The sequence below is a fragment of the Sporisorium graminicola genome, chromosome SGRAM_1 (assembly GCF_005498985.1).
Source record: "Sporisorium graminicola strain CBS 10092 chromosome SGRAM_1, whole genome shotgun sequence".
Taxonomy (NCBI): domain Eukaryota; kingdom Fungi; phylum Basidiomycota; class Ustilaginomycetes; order Ustilaginales; family Ustilaginaceae; genus Sporisorium; species Sporisorium graminicola.
This window is the reverse complement of record NC_043719.1, coordinates 1,227,841-1,244,111: the sequence shown is the minus strand read 5'-3', so window position 1 is coordinate 1,244,111 and position 16,271 is coordinate 1,227,841. Positions and strand designations below refer to the sequence as shown.

The following is a 16,271-nucleotide window of genomic DNA, read 5'->3' as shown; positions in this document are numbered from 1 at the left end:
CAAAAATCATCTCTCACGGTGGAAACGCCAGCGTACCGGCCTTTGAAGTTGGCGACGGCTGCAACTCACTACAAGGAATTCTTGTTTGACCGCTGTTGCAGCTCGATCTTAGCATCTCAACGAGCAACGTATTCATAGTCACGAGCAGCGTGTCTTTTCCATCCGACTGACATTAGACAGGCTAGCTTCAGTCATCGCCTTGATACAACTTGTCTCTGCTCTCTGCTGCCTCTTTGCTAATCGACGCTTCAGCTTCCTTTGTCTCGGGTTGCTCCGCTTGCTCGCCGTTGTATCCGAGGCTGTCGTCAAACCCAAGCTTGCCCAAGTCCTTCCACGTTTCTTCTGGCTCGTTGTCGCTCTGCAGGTGGTACATCTCGATGAATCCGCGTAGTGTCAGATTGCCCTCCTCGTCCGTATCCAGAAACTCTCGGATCTCGTTCTTGGACTCTTGAGGTAACGTGGCACCATTGGTCACGGTCGAGAAGGCGTCCAAGTCCGCTTCTGTCAGCACATCAGCAGCGTCCGGCCGAGGTAGCGATGCGGATGACTTGCTCTCCGAAGCGTGTACATCCGGATGCCGCTTCTTGTACGATGCTGAGAAGCGCGCAAAGACTCGGATCAGGGCTGCCTCGAACTGCGGGATTTGATTAGGGATGAAGAAAGCTCAACAGTCAGTGGTGAGTTCAAAGAGAGTGGGGGCGTGCATGCAAACAAACTCACCTTGGGCGTAAGGTCGCCCTCGTCGTCCAACAAAGCTGCCTTTTGAGCCTTGCTTGCCGAAGACGCTGCTTTGTTTGTGGTTGCGCTCATCGTGTTGTATGACTTTCAGAGGGTGTCCTATATCAAGGGAGTGACGGCTGAAACCAACAAGAGTGTCATGTAAGCGTCGAGAGTCTGTTACTCCTACAACTTTCTTTCTTTTCTCCACCTTTCCGATTTCCGAAGTCTGGAAAATTCTTCTTGAATTACGCCCGAAAATTTTGATTTTTTTGGTGCCGCACAACTCGACTTTTCACCGCTCCTTAAATCATCTTGCCTCATCACCACCTGATCTAGTCTTCAAGCACCCTCTCATACAACATGGTCAAGGGTGGACCAGCAAAAAACGCACGATCATTGCCACAAGGCAAGCGAGCCAAGCAGACCGTCAGCAGGAGCACTGCCTCATCATCAGAAGCTGCTTCTTCCAAACCAGTACGAAGATCCGTCGACCCTACAAAGCTGGCATGGTCCACCGTCCGTCTGCCCTCCGAGGCGCAGTCGGGCGGTGCTGGTGTCACCGAATCCGACTTCTTCGATACGCTCAATTGGAACGATGACGACTTTATGGGCTTGCAGGAGATTGATGATGTCGACATCCTTCAAGAGACCCGCGATGACGGTTCGCGCACCATCAGCTTCCTCGCCTCTGAAACCAAGCTCAAAGACAACAACAAGCAAAAGCAAGCCACTGATACCTCCTCGAGTGCTTCTGTAGCTCAAACAAACACAACAACGCAGAAGGCAAAGCAGAAGAAACAGTCCAAAAAGAGGCCTATCGAAGAGGTCGCATCGGATGTCGAGCCTGCCTCGGTCCCAGAAAAGGAGGACAGCGCAGATGTGACGGCTGCCACAGAAGACGCCGATGACGCAGACTCGGATGAATACGAGACAGCAGCAGATGTCACTTTGCCAGCTCACGATGATATGGCTGCACACGACTCGGACCCCGATTTCGATGATGACGATCTGGCCGAGGCCATCCGAAACGCCCATCAGCTCGACTTGCAAGGTGACGACGACCAAGACGATCTCGACTTTGACGACAAGCTTCTTCCCTCGTGGTCGCACCTTCCTCTGCATGCAGCTCTCAAACGTGCCCTCGTTCACAAGGCTTTCAAGCAGCCGACCGAGATTCAAAATCGATCCATCCCCTTAGCCTTGGGTCTGCAGCAGGAAGCAGCTTCCGCGGACGACTCAGACGATGTAGCCGTCGCCTCAAGCAGCTTACGCAGAAAGCGCGACGTCGTCGGTGTCTCCCAAACCGGTAGCGGTAAGACGCTCGCCTACGGTCTGCCCATCCTCAACTACCTCTTCGAAAATGCCGAGAACGCCATCACCTCGTCCTTCTCTCGCCCACGTACGACAGATGACGTGCCACCGCCCCTGGGTGCACTCATCCTCTGCCCGACACGTGAATTGGCGCTGCAAGTCTCTTCGCATCTCACAGAGATCGTTCGTGCCAGCTGTCTCGTCCCTTCGTCCGGCTCCGCTACCGAACCCCAGATGTCGCACCAGAAGCTGCTCCGCCGTCCGCAGATCGCCGTCGTGTGCGGTGGAATGTCCGAACAGAAACAGCGTCGCTTACTCGACGGTCGATCGAGACAGGGTGATTGCAAGGCCGGTGTCGATATTATCGTGGCTACCCCTGGTCGTCTGTGGGAGATGACGCGGCTGGACGACAACTTAGCGGCGCGCATCAAGCAGACACGCTTCCTCGTGTTGGACGAAGCTGACAGGATGGTAGAAGTGGGCCATTTCGCCGAGATGGAGCACATTCTTAACCTCGTCAATCGATCCGAGGCCAAACGGCCGTCGGAGGGCAAAGATGGTCAGCAGCAGCACGCCGGATCGGATGCAGACGAGGAGAGCGAGGTTGAGACGCACGGTGTCAAGCCCAACTCGCAGATGCAGACATTTGTGTTTTCGGCTACGCTCAGCAAAGCTTTGCAGATCAACCTCAAGAGACGGCGCAAGAACAAGCAGTTTACCAAGAAACGCCATTCGAAACGCAAGGAAAACGCTACGACGCTGGACGAACTGATGGATCGGGTCGACTTTCGAGACGAGTCGCCTGCGGTGATCGATCTTACTCCTGGCCAGGGATTGCCACAGGGACTGATGGAGACCAAGATCGAGTGCGTGGGCAAGGACAAGGATCTGTATTTGTACTACTTTTTGCTGCGATACCCGGGTCGGTCGCTCGTCTTTGTCAACTCGATCGACGCCATTCGAAGGCTGACACCCATCCTTGCGCAACTTCAGGTGACGTGCTATCCGATTCACAGTCAGCTCCAGCAAAGACAGCGTCTCAAGAACCTCGATCGCTTCCGCACCTTCAACCGTTCGGGCAAAGTGACCAACTGCGTCCTGCTTGCGACCGACGTCGCTGCCCGTGGTCTGGACATTCCGAGCGTCGAACACGTGGTGCACTACCAACTGCCTCGATCCGCGGACACATACGTGCATCGAAGCGGTCGAACAGCACGCGCGGGCAGTTCCGGTGTAGCCGTTGCCTTGATCGAGCCCAAAGAGAAAATGCTCTGGATGCAATTGCGCCGAGCCATGGGCCGCGCATCCGACATCCCCACCTTCCCTGTCACCTTCTCCACGCTCGCTTTGCTGCGAGAAAGAGTCGAGCTGGCGCTGGCGATCGACAAGCAGACGCACACCGCCAACAAGCAGGCGCATGACGAGAGCTGGCTGGCCAAGCTGGCCGAGGAGGCGGATCTGGCCATGTCGGAAGACGAGGTGGATCCGGATGCGCCTGTGGCAAGGGCGAAGGGGGGCCGAACGGCGGTGAGCAAGTTGAACGAGATGAAGGCGAAACTGGAGGCGCTGTTGGCGAGACCGATTACAGCGAAGGGATTGTCGCATCGGTATTTGACGGCGACGGGGTTGCAGGGCAGTGCTTGGGTGGACGATATTATCAGCAGCAAGAGTCACGAGCAGATCTTGGGCGTGCAGAATACGGATGCACAGACAGATCTGCAGGCTAGGGAGCCGAAGGAGCCGGCGAAGAAGAAGCTGCGTAAGGCGAATGCCAGCACAGCTAAAGCTCAGGTAGCAGCAACAGCACCGGCAAAGGAGGCAACAGCAGCGGCGTCGACATCAACGAAGAAGAAGAAAAAGCAACAACAGCAGAAGAACAAGCGCAAGCCTTACCAGCTTCAGCAGCAGCAGCAGCAGCAACAGCAGGAGTAGTTATCATCCTCGCAACCACCTTCTCCAATTTTGTACCTTTCAGTCAGTGTAGCGTCGTCATCAATCGACTTGCCTTTTCTAAGCGATGTCCTAATCGTGAGCCTTGGGGCCTAATTTTGGCTCAGTAAGATTATCATTGGACTATCAAGCACGTGTTCGGCTCATCTGTGTGCGCTAAAAATCACTGCACACTAGCAAGCGTCCTCTGCGCGAGAGCTTGCGGAGGTGTTTAAGCGTCTGCGTATCGACAGCACTGACTCGGTGTCTAAGAAAAGGCGGCTCAGAAAACTTCTCGACTCGCTGTGGCGTATCGCTGATTTTGAATTGACGCTATTTCTCTTGCGCGCGCGACAACTGCTTATCTGCCTCTTAGCTCCTTTCTCTCGGTCGCTTAATCAAGCTCGGCACTTTCCCCGTCTCTTGGCGATACTACTGTCACGCCTTGGGACAGCCTCGAGCAAAACTCTGAGTTTGACTCTTGGCCACCATCAACCACCACACTATTTCCTTTCTGCGACGTTTGTATGGCCAACATGTCGACAGATTCAGGTTCACCCTCCGCTTCCTCAGCGGGCACGGGAAAAAAACGCACACGCAACGCTCAAGCACAAGCCGACCTCCGGGTGCGCCGGAAGAACTACATTAAGACGCTCGAAGATACCGTTTCGTCGCTCGAGGCGTGTGTCAGACAATTGAGGTGTCAGAATGCCGAGCTCACACGCAGGGCTTCTTCGTGCTCTTCGTCAATAAAGGACGTCGGTGATGATGAAAAGAACACAGAGGCGTGGCACGAGTTGAGGGCCGAGAATGCCAGGTTGCACGCGATACTTGCCGAAGCTGGCTTGACCGCGAATAAGGATGCCGATGCGGAACCCTCGACACGCCCGTCGCCGAAGAAAGCCAAATCAAGCATCGCGAGACACGGAGCAACGTGGAGCAGCACCTGCTCCATCACGACCAAGAAACGGAAACTGTCCAAGATGCAGCTTTTTGCTCAACAGGTTGATAGCCAGCTCAGCGGTGGAGTTGCCAGTAACACCACCAACACACCATCCTATCACCAAGAAGGGCAGCATCATCACCAACAGCAGCAGCAAGCTTATCCGTCACTTACCGACAAGAACGCCTTCTATCTCCCAGACCACACTACTGGGTTCGAGACAACGGTTGATACACCCTCGTCGTCACGTTCCTCACGGGGCGACTCGGTGGTTTCGCACCGCTCGCCCAAAACTCCCCGCTTCGAGTCGATGGTTGGTGCGCTGCCAGATGAAAAGGCAGACTTGCTTGCGTTCGATGTATCGACCTCAGCGGCGCCAGCGGCGGTGGCGAGCTTGGAAGCGGCGTGGTACGACACTCCGGTGGTTCTGGCCCCTGTGTCCACAGCGGCAGCCGGGGTGAATGCGCAAGTGTACGCTCAGGAGGCATCGATGATTCCGCACCTGCCGGCGCAGACGCAGCAAGTTGAGCCGTGGATGATTCGTCCACAGTTGCCTGCGACTACGTCGCCAGCTTCGACGCCTTCCATGTGGCCACTCTCATTCCATCCGAATGAATACAGTTCCTCGGCGAGTATCCGTTTTGCTAGACATCCCCAACTCCCTTCGTTTCCCTCCAACCCACTCGCACGATCATCGCTTCGCATGTGGCGTACATCGTGCGAGAGGATGCTGCCCTTTCGTGCTCCTTGGAACCTGTTATCCTAGTTTAACAAAATCTTTCTCTCCCCCCCTCTTTTTTCTTTCCCTCTACGCTTTTTCTTCTTCGGCTTGACGATTACAGATGTTCAACGGTTGGCTGCCCGACGCCGCTGCGAATGCTCAACAGCATGGCGTTGTCGAGTGACGGGTAAGTCCCTCGGCACGCGCCTCCTGCGACGGCATGCAGGCGGGAGCGTGTCGACGGGTAGATAGGATGGTCGCAGTGAATGGATATATACAGTCATTCTTCAAAGGCGGTCCGGAAGATAATGGTTTCGTTTAATGTAATGGTTCTTGAGCTCTTGAACAAGGGGTTATTTGGGTTTCTAATAAGGATTGAAAATGTCACACACGACGATGAGGGGACTTCATCGAAGGAAGCGTTTTGAATTTACAGATGAGCGCGCGATATGAGAGCGCATTGTACAGAGTTAGAGTTATTTGCTTTCAGGCACCGTAACGAGCACCACGATGGAAAGCAGCGGGCAACTTCTTCGCCAACTCGAAGTACGGTCTTTCTACGACAACCAGATGCGCCGCCGCAGCGGCATCTTGCATGCCGAGTGGCAGCTGGGCAACGAGCAGCAACGGTTGATACTTGGCCGTGGTTCGAATTGTCCATTTCAATGCCCCAGAGGTGGTGACAGTGGTGGTGGTGCTGGCGTCTTGCATCTCGACATCCCCCTGCGCGTCCACTTCGGCGCGAGCGGTGACCGCACGCGCAGTACACATCCACGTCGCACCGTACACCACGAGCGTATAGTTGGCCAGGTTGCCGCTGCCGTCGCCGCACCAGAGCGCAGAGATGGCGAAATCGCGCAGACCGGCCAGACGCAGTTGCAGCGTTTGCTTGAGGGAGGTCAGGTTCTCGATGAGCGTGGTGCGCGAGTCTGCGGCTGTTGACAGTGTCGTTGTACCAACGGCGACGGAGTTGGACCGGGAGTGGTTGGCTCGCTTGCGCTGCTTTCCGCTGCTTTCCACAGCTGCATCTTTGGGAGTAGCACTCGAGTCGACGACCTTAGAGGGCGTGGCAGAGGTGAGCTCTTTCCCGCTCTCAACGTCCCAGAATTCGACTTTGTTGCCGGCAAACACGAGCGTCAGCATGCTGCTAAAGCGCGCCGACGTTGAAGGATGGAAAACCACACCTGAGGGCAAATACGATGGCGAGGGCAGCGTTCGTCCGTACGTCAAAGAGTCGAGCGAGAAAATATGATGCTGCAGATCCGAAGACAAGGTGGAGAGCCACGCTCCATCGTGCGAGATCTCGGCGTGCTGGATGATGGTCGTCGTGCTGCGTTCCACTCGATCCGTCTGCAGCGGTGACTTGCTATGACCATTGGTGTCGCCATTCGGTTTGCTGCTGCGACCAGCGATCTGTCGCTGGTCACCCGCACCGCCAGTGGTCGCAAGCACCGCAGCTTTGCGGTGGTGTCCAAAGCTGCGCAGAAGCTTGCAACTACCACCATTGGATTGCGAAGGCAGCTCCAACACGTGCACATAGGCTCCCGTCAGCGAACACACAACCAGCCTCGTGGAATCAGGCGAGAACTTCAACGCACTCGCCGAAGGCGCCATCCTCTCCTGTCCGCCAAACACTTTTCCGAAACTCTTAATCTTTTTGGGTTCGAGTTCGATCGGCTCCGAATCGGGTCTTCGTCTCTGTTTGAGCTCGTACAGCTTGGTCTCGTAGAGATCGGAAAAGGCGAGGTAGCGGCCGTCGTGGCTAATGGCGACACAGACGAGGTTCGAATCGACCCTGACCTCCATCTCAAGCAATTTGGCCCAACTGGGTTGCTGCTGCTGCAGGGATTCGCCGGCTTGAGAGGCTTGCGCGACCGAGGCCAGCTCGGACTGGCTGCCAAGGTCCCAGATGCCGATGGACTGTTCGCGGCGAAGGATGATCCAGCCTTTGCTAGGGCAGAGGGCGGCGACGGACCCGCCTCCCAACAGACCACTGCGTGAGGCAGTGGGGACAAAAGGAACACGACGCTGCGTGGTGTCGGCAAACGTGGTCAGTGGGTTGGACGAGATGGGGTTGATCGAGGCGTGTTCCTGTTCGACCTTGTTGAGTTTAGCCTGCTTCGACCTAGCTTTGGCCGAGGGGATGGATGCGAGAGTTGCCGCCTTTTGCGCCTTGACGATGGCCGAGGGTGGTGCGGCTGGGGTAAGTACAAGATTGAAATCGACACCGCCACTAAGGAGAATCGGAAGACGGCTGGGTGCGGGATTGGCATCGGTGCCGCTGATGATGGCCTGAGCGGCATCGAGTGGAGAGTAGGGCGGGTCGAGGGCGAGAGCTCGAATGTCGTGTGCGTGCAATCGCCTCGACGCAATCTGAATCCAGCGACCACGACCATTGGAAGTGTCGATCTTGGTGTATTCAGCAACCTTTTGGTCGACACCTGCGCTGTAGATCGTCTTGCCGTCCGGGCCGATGCAGAGGGCCAGCACGTCCGAAGAGGCAGCGTGCGCACGGAAGGTTGCATCTGGAATGGGGATTCGTGTGCGTGCGTCAAAGAAGGTCACACGGCCAGTCGAATCACCGGTGACGATGGTGCCATCGGGAAGGGTTGCGACGCTCCATACGATGGTAGACTCAGTGCGATTTTTCTGTACTGCAAGCTTGGTTGCGATGTTACCATTGGAGACGTCCCAGACAACTGCGGTGGAAAGGGCGAGACCGCCGACAAGGAACGACTCGTGCCACTGGTGCTCGTCGTTATCGTCGTCGTTGTCATCTTCGCTGTTGTCTTCGTCGTCATTGTCACTGTCGGAAGACGTAGGCTTTTTGGCCGTTGGGTTGCGCTTTGAAGATCTTTGGAACGATCGAATGGGCGGACCCCAGCAAAGGCTGATGACTTTGCCCTTGGCCTTACCGAACCGAGGGACAATCTTTCGGTCCTCACCCGAGGTGCTGGCGAGATGCTCGAAGCGGTTGTCTTCGAGGTCGATGATCCTCACGGAACCATCCTCGCAGCCGAGAGCAAGGTATCGACCGGTGGCGCTGGGTGCCATACTCCAAACGGCACCGGCCAGCGAAGGCAGTGTTCGCGTCTCGCCAGGATAGTGTGGATCGAGGCTGGAGGTGGACTTGCTGCCAAAAAGGGAAGATACGGTGCCTGGCCTAGGTCTTGTGGCTTGAAAGTCGTCATTGTCGACGTCGACATCCCTTCGAGCGCCGAGCTTGGCCAGGTGGAGTGGGATGAAATGCTCGGTGACCATCGAACCTCCTGAGATACTAAAGAGACGCAGCTTGCGTGGTTGCGTGGTGTCCTGAACGGGTGGGTTGACGAAGCAGAGCTGCTCAATCTTGGAGTTGATCTGGCCAGGCAAGACGGTGTGAACGGCCCAACCTGCTGCATCCGACTGGAAGGCTCTGTCGTCGAACTCGGACTTTTGCGCAGCACGAGGACCGACCCAAGTGCAGATTTCAACGTTGCCGTTCTGTCGACCGATGGCAAGGAGACCTCGACCGGCGCCTGCGAAGGATGGCGATACAGCAAGGGCAGTGACGGTGGAAGGCGACCAATTGACGAAGCGGACGCGGTGGATGGCCAGAGACGCCGGACTCGCGTCCGCAGCGGCGGCGTTCCGATACTTCAGGGAGGCCATAATGGGGGGATCGGTAGAAATGGGTGAGCAAGGTCCTTGGGAAGACTCTCTTGCTTGGAATGTGATGGTATCAAAGGAGACTCGTCAGCACCATTCTGTGCAGTCGCGACGAGCTTTTTTCTTCCGCTGTCTAAAGGTGTGGAGCGTCGGATCTTCCAAAATTTTAGAAAAAAATGCACTGCCGACCTGCAGAAACTACCACTCGCACGTAAAGACGGCTTTGCAAAGACGGGGAAGAAGATGTCACTCAGTCGCCCCATCGCATTTCACAGCATCGTTCCGACTATCCTTTCTCATCAAACATCGCGCAGCAAGCCCTCTCCGTCACTTTCGGATCGCACGCTATTGCAACAAAGTCTTGCAAACAACGCCATCATGCCGTAAGTTGGACTCCAGCACGAGCAGCCTCGAGTCTATAGCAAAGGCTTGCACCGTACCGAAGGGCGGTATGTCCCGGGACGAGCATTTCACTGACAACGCCCTGTTCTTTGTTCATTGCGCAGTCTCTACGAGCTGCTGTGTATTGCCGCGTCCTCTGCCGAGTCGGCACCTTTGCGCGATCTGGTTAAGTCGACATCCAAGCTCATCCTGGAGAATGGAGGTGCAGTACGAGGAGTTCAATACTGGGGTCAACGACGACTCCCGCAGCGGGCACGCAGACATCAGCAATACCACAGCACTGGAGAGTGAGTATCCGGGAACATCCTGTTCAAATGCACAGCATCTCCTCTTCCGTTTAAAGAAGCTGTTTTACTAACGTCGGTTGACTCGTATCCTCTGTTGGCTCGACTCTTTGATCCGGCAGCTACTGGCTCATGCACTTTGATACCAACGCACCTGTTCTCAAATCGCTCAACGACCGTCTTCGAGCCGATCCACGAGTGATCAAGTGGACCGCACTCAAGCTTGGAGATAAGCTCGACCAAATCACACCCAAGGCCACATCAGGAGGACAGGACTCGATTTCCGATGCTCCCGAAGCACGAGCTCTGTTCGGAGGAAAGACGATGCGATACGGCTGGCAATAGCTGCCGAGGCTAGACGATTTCGCCCTCTCTGCTTCTCACTCAGTCACTTGCCGCTCATGTATGGCTCCTCCCCGTTTCTGACCGGATCTCGTCTCTTGGTCCTGGTCTTGTACTTGTAAACCGTTCTTTCTCTCACCACAAGGAGGCGCGTGTGTGTCGCCGGTAGCTCTTTGTTCACCTCAGCCTTCGCTTCGCTTGCGATCGGCCCCTCACGTCTCTAGGTCTTAAGTCTGAGCTTCAGTTTTCGCCTACAAGTGAAGCTGCACACGAAGTTTTGAGGTGAGCATCGGGCCAAATCAGCTTGTTAGCATGGAAATCGGGCAGATTAATTTCGACCTGCGGTCAGCGATGCAACTGAGCGCGCCGACACATCCAACGGCGGCGGCAGCGTGACCGTTCCTGTGCTGCAGTCATTCGACGCCGATCCAAGAGTGTCAGACACTCCACACTGAACGTAAGCTCGGGACTTGGTGACGGATAGCAAGCCAAGCATCACCTTCACCAAGCTGCTTGAACTCTCTTCTTTCACGCACTCACCTCAGCACAACTGCCAGCAGCAACTTCCAGCTCGCACCCAGTCCGGCTTTCAGCTCCAACCTGCCGCATCATTCATTCACAGCATCAAGATGAGCGACGTCGTTGCGCCAGTCCATCTGCATCTCTAACCAAATCGCCTCCAATCTCACTCACTTGGTGCTTAGCTTGTCCTTCACCACCCACCCGCGCTACCCCACCATGTCGTCCCAAGCGAAGGAGAGCATCCCTCCCGGCCAATTCAATGCATCTTCCTCCGGACAAAATGGCTCGTCAGATCTCAACTTCACGTCGTCCGACTCGAACGACCCCGCCTTGCCTCTCCAGCAATCACGATCTCCTCACCAGAGCTCATTCCGGTGGCCTTCCGAGCCTCTCAACAAAGGTCGTCCCTCGCTTCCTCAAGACTCGCAACAAAGCGTAGATGACGCCAACCGCGACATTCTGCAGCGTATCACCGACGCCGATCAGGATGCCACTTCTCAACCATTGCGCGCTCAGTCTGGGCTCGACCAGCCACGCTTATCTGCACATCTCACCACCACCCTCAACAATCTCGAGGAAGAACGCAGAGCCCAGCTCTCACCCACAAATACCTCCTTTCTCGTCCCATCCGTCTCTACGCTACCCATGCTCTCTCCTCAACCACAGAACATGGACCGCACCTCCTCCCACGGCACCAACAAGTCTACAGGCTCCGACAGGCCCGATGCTCAGCCTTCCGCCCCACAATACCCAAGCTTCCTCCCTGATATCTTCCGTAATGCTGCCTCGATGCCCCTCGCCCTCTTGCGCTCTCTGATTCCTGACAATGCTTTGCCGGCACCCGCCGATGAAGGTCTAAGCGCCAGCACCTTGCAAGTCCCCGTCACCAGCTTCAACGCCCTCCTCGAAGCATGCAAAGCTTTTGAATGGCTGGCTACCCAGGCTTCTCAGTTTGACTCTTGGGACAAGGGATCTGCATCTCGCCGCAATTCATCGGCACCACAGCCATCCGAAGACAATGTCGAATTTACCTGCTTCGACTACCTGCAGCTCCTCCAAAAGGTCGCCGATGTCGTCAGCGGTCTAGCCGCTGCAAGGGGCATCGATCTCATCTTAGATCTCGATCCCCAGCTCCAAGGTACACCCGTCGAAAATCAGCGTCATTACAAACTCGGCTCTTGCGCTGTCTGGGCCGATCGCCTCTCCTTGACCTTTCTCTTTATGAGCTGCCTTTCTCGCTTACTGCACAACGCACCCGTTCAATCCACCGTGGTCGTCACCACAATCTTGACACCCCAAGAAGAAACCATCGCCAGGCCTGACAGCAACCCGGAGATGAAGCTCATGGTCCTCTCCTTGGGTCTTCGCCTCATCCTACCGCGTACCGTCGCTGCCTCCCAAGACCTCATGTCCTCCATTTCAGGCACTCCCGCCTCGCTTCTTCTCGACGCATTCGGCGCAAGGCTCACAACAGAACAATCCACCAGCGGGCTACCTGGAAATCATGACAGAGCCGTCGTCGACCATTCCATCAGCGTCTCCGTCGGCCAACTGGCCGATTCCCAGGAGGATAGCTCCGCGCAGCAGCACAAGAGCAAGCCTTCCAAGCACTCCATGGGTCCCAATCAAGACGAACTTGTCGACTTTGCTTCCACCTTGCGCGGCAACAAGGTGGCCCTTTACTCTACGTCCCAAAGCATCTTTGCTCGCCATTTGTCCAGCTTCCTTTCAGGCCTGGGTTGCGACGTCGCTCCCGTATTTACGGACAGCGTCGACGAGTCTTCTTTTGATGGCAACGATCATGTCTTTGGCAAGCAGGCACATACCGCCGTTGCTCTCACCTCGGGCCGCCCCGCACTCGTCAGCTACACTAGTGATATCGACAAGCGCGCTCGTCCAACTCAGCCCTCGCCTTCTAACGGCTCGAGCTATGCAGTGCAAGGGAAGGCTGGCGCACAGACAGTAACAGCAGTTGATACAGCTGTCCTGGACCCGATCACAGGAGTGCCAGTCACGTTCGACAACTCGTCGCATCGACCTCCCCTTTCTGAACAAAAGCCTTCTCAGTCACCAGGTGACCCCCGTCCACTGAACCTGGAGACGCAGATCGAACCGGTCGGAAGGCGTGTGGTTCCTTTCAGCTACGTGATCATCGATGACGACATTGTCACTTTGCAGAAAGAGCTGCTGCGTATTCGATCTGCCGTGCCACTGCTCAAGTCTGCCTTGTCTTCCAAGTCTACGCCCAACAATCCATTACCAAAGCAACTCAAAGCTTCGCGCCCGACCCTCGATCACAGAACTAAGTCGAGTCCGCAAGTCAATCGTCTCATGGCCTCTCAACTCGACACGACTCTCTCGCGGTCCTTTGGCTCGGCTGGATCTACGCTCATGAAAGACGGTGGCGAGGCAAGCGACGAGTCATCCGACTCGATCGATGAGTCGGTCTCGCAGACCATCATCTTCTTCACCTCGATGAAGTCGTATCAGCTCGTGAGAGACACCGTGCAGCCCATTATTGACTCGGCTAGCTTCCGTGGCGTGTCGTCGCCTCCCGAAATCATGGTGCTGCCCAAGCCAGCTGGTGCCAAGAGAATCCTTACCGCTTTGCACGCCGCTCAACACAAGCCAATTGTGCAATTGCCCTTCCTTCCCATCGCAACGGCGCCCCTGTCGCCTCTAACATCTCACTCCAAGACCTGGTGGACCCCAAATTCATCGCCGCAACAAGATGGACAAGGAATCATGACTCTCACACGTCGACAGACCGGCTCTACCGATACCGACTTTGACACCGAGCCGTCGACCCCTTGGAGTCCCGTCGAGCCTATCAGAGCTCCTGGAGGTCTTCCGACCCCGGAGATTCCATTGACCAGCGAAAATCTGCCATTGGCGGGCGAACCATCAGCGAAAGGCGCCAGCGTCCGCACTATCACAAAGGGCGCCGCCGTCCCCGGCAATTCCGCGTCCACCTCGGCAACGACGACAAAGTCCGCTCCAAGATCGACCGTTTCACGCCAGACGGGCAGCAAGGCCAACGCAAACGCCACCCTAGAACCGAATGCTGCGGATCCAGCTTTGACGCACAAGAGCACCCAAGCTGCTTCTGTTGCGAGCGGCAGCACCTCAGCGCCGTCCTCTGTGCATCAATCCAGGTCGCAGGCCGTGAGCAGTCCCATGCCCGCAGACGCGCTCGAGTACTTCAGCGAAACGGCCGCAAAGATGGGCGGAAGCGCGGCAAGTGGTATGGTCATCCAGAGTCCAGACGGTCGACCTGCAGGCATCTTTTTCCAGCCTAAAGCTTCCGCGTCTACGCCGTCTATCGCTGGGTCCAAGCCGGCGCTCTCGCGCGGCGTGTCCGCCTCTTCTCTGCGACGAGGGCACCAGACTCCGTCAGAACACAGCGACCGCTCTGAGCCAGCTACCCGAGACAGGCGTTTGACCAATCGCAGCAATGGCTCGAGTGGTGGATCGATCCGCGGCAGTGGCGCCGAAGGAAATCAGATGCGAGTCAGCAATCTGTCGAGCTTGGCTGAGCATGCAGCATCAGCAAATTCGACCGAAGCCTCTGACTCGCGTGTACCACCATTGCAGATTCCGAATGCAGGCAAGTATCCGAGCGGGAGCATGTTCGCGCCACAGGTGGGCATCCACTCTGTGCTCAACTCTTCTCGACCGCCGATGACGACTCCACTGGGTCCAAGTCTGTCCTCGCAGCCTCAAGATGCCGGTGCGAGCGCAAGTAGCAGTCGAGAGTCCACCTCTGCCCAAGGTGCGTCCGAGACAGGGAACGACGACAAGCATTCCAACAGCAAACCTGATTCCACTGCTGCAGCTGGAAGCACGGGTGAGGGAGCAAAGGCGGTCAATAGTGCAGGGCCCGGTCTGGCAAAGTCGGGCGAAGGCGCAGCAGGTCGAGCTCGATCGTCGGTTGCGAATGAATCTCGCCCAAGACAGCCTGCCGCGTCGGGCAGCAACTCAGCTGCAGCCTCTCCCGTCGCGCACAACTCGAGCAATGCTGCTAGCCGTGTCAAAGCTCGCCAGTCGTTTGGCGCGGTTACTGCATCGCCTTCGGACTCGAAGACAAAGCCATCCGCCGTGCCGCAATCTGGTTTCATGATGGGTATGGGTTTCACGGCGTCGGCGCGACGCGGACGGGGGCCCAAAAAGGCTCCTGTGCGAGAAGCGGTTTTGCCGCCTATCAAGGTGCTGATCGTCGAAGATAACCCAATCAACCAAAGGATTCTGTCCATGTTTATGGGCAAGAAGAAAATCAAGTACGATGTGGCTAACAACGGTCGGGAGGCGGTTGAAAAATGGAAGACGGGTGGGTACCATTTGATTCTCATGGACATTCAATTACCTGTGATGGACGGGATTGAGGCGACCAAGGAGATTCGCAAGCTCGAGCGCAATGCGAATATTGGGATCTTACCCAATACGCCGCCTGCTTCTGCGGATTCAAGGGTGGAGCCTCTGGCGGTGACGTCGTCGTCGTCGTCGTCGTCGTTAGCCGGAGGGTCGAGGACGCTGCAATCGAAAGGGTTGATGAAGCACGCTGTTGCCGGATCTGGAGGTAGTGCTTCGCAGAGCAACGACCAGCAACAGCAACAACAGCAGCAGCAGTCGAGTGTAAGAGCGAGTGGCGGACCGCACGCTTCGAGCTCGTCTGCACTCGTCAACGGTGTAGGCGACAGCAATCGTGTACACACAGCCAGACGTGGAGGGGGCGGCAGCATCAACCCCTTCCGCGCTTCGGTCATTATCGTCGCCCTGACTGCCTCCGTTCTGTCTTCGGACAGAGTCGAAGCCCTGGCTGCCGGGTGCAACGATTTCCTTAACAAACCCGTCTCGCTGCCATGGTTGAATCAGAAGATCTTGGAGTGGGGCTCGATGATGTACCTCATGTACAGCGGGCTCAGCTCGGACGATATTCATCTAGGCAATATGGCGTCTTCGGCGGCGGGTGGCGGTGCCGGTGCAAATCGAACGGAGCGCGCGCAGCTGCACCTTGGATTTGGCTATGGGCCTGCCGAGAAAGCGAAAGCGTTGGCGAACAATTTGCATTTGGGCGATACCTTGGCGTTGAAGAAGAAGAAACGCTCCGAGGAGAAGGGCAAGATGGAGGCGAATCAGAAAGGCAGAGATGCGAATGTTGAGCAGCGAAAGCAGCAGGAGGGAAAGAAGGAGGTGGGAGCAGCGACTGGAAGCAGACCAGCTGAAAGCAAGGACGAGGAGAAGCAAATAGACGAAGCAAGCGGATCAAAATGATCACTCGGGTTCTGCCCGACGTTTGTATCCTTCCAGAATGGTGCCATCCCTTTTTGGAATGTACAACCACACGCTGATAGACGCGAGAGACACAGGATGGCACACACACACACACACACTCACAAACACTTTTGCGTTGAACACGAGAAGGCCATGGCCGCTCAAGACAATAGATTGA

The 16,271-nt window shown here is 56.3% G+C and overlaps 6 protein-coding genes across 6 annotated transcripts; 4 read left to right on the top strand and 2 right to left on the bottom strand.

Annotated features, from left to right (window-relative positions):
- Positions 1–187: 187 nt before the first annotated feature.
- EX895_000474 (uncharacterized protein) lies at positions 188–810 on the bottom strand (the record flags this gene model as incomplete). The annotated part of the gene is made up of 2 exons (XM_029881075.1): positions 188–634; positions 721–810. The coding sequence occupies 2 exons, from the start codon at positions 808–810 to the stop codon at positions 188–190; spliced, it is 537 nt and encodes a 178-aa protein (XP_029742461.1).
- Positions 811–1,080: 270 nt separating this feature from the next.
- Positions 1,081–3,963, top strand: EX895_000473 (uncharacterized protein; the record flags this gene model as incomplete). Its single annotated transcript, XM_029881074.1, has 1 exon — positions 1,081–3,963. One exon carries the CDS (start codon positions 1,081–1,083, stop codon positions 3,961–3,963), a length of 2,883 nt encoding a protein of 960 aa, XP_029742460.1.
- A 533-nt stretch (positions 3,964–4,496) lies between these two features.
- On the top strand, positions 4,497–5,808 carry EX895_000472 (uncharacterized protein; the record flags this gene model as incomplete). The annotated part of the gene is made up of 2 exons (XM_029881073.1): positions 4,497–5,531; positions 5,746–5,808. 2 exons carry the CDS (start codon positions 4,497–4,499, stop codon positions 5,806–5,808), a joined length of 1,098 nt encoding a protein of 365 aa, XP_029742459.1.
- A 302-nt stretch (positions 5,809–6,110) lies between these two features.
- EX895_000471 (uncharacterized protein) lies at positions 6,111–9,275 on the bottom strand (the record flags this gene model as incomplete). The annotated part of the gene is made up of 1 exon (XM_029881072.1): positions 6,111–9,275. One exon carries the CDS (start codon positions 9,273–9,275, stop codon positions 6,111–6,113), a length of 3,165 nt encoding a protein of 1,054 aa, XP_029742458.1.
- Positions 9,276–9,650: 375 nt separating this feature from the next.
- On the top strand, positions 9,651–10,303 carry EX895_000470 (uncharacterized protein; the record flags this gene model as incomplete). Its single annotated transcript, XM_029881071.1, has 3 exons — positions 9,651–9,655; positions 9,779–9,961; positions 10,081–10,303. The coding sequence occupies 3 exons, from the start codon at positions 9,651–9,653 to the stop codon at positions 10,301–10,303; spliced, it is 411 nt and encodes a 136-aa protein (XP_029742457.1).
- Positions 10,304–11,038: 735 nt separating this feature from the next.
- On the top strand, positions 11,039–16,093 carry EX895_000469 (uncharacterized protein; the record flags this gene model as incomplete). Its single annotated transcript, XM_029881070.1, has 1 exon — positions 11,039–16,093. The coding sequence occupies one exon, from the start codon at positions 11,039–11,041 to the stop codon at positions 16,091–16,093; it is 5,055 nt and encodes a 1,684-aa protein (XP_029742456.1).
- Between the last annotated feature and the right edge of the window lie 178 nt (positions 16,094–16,271).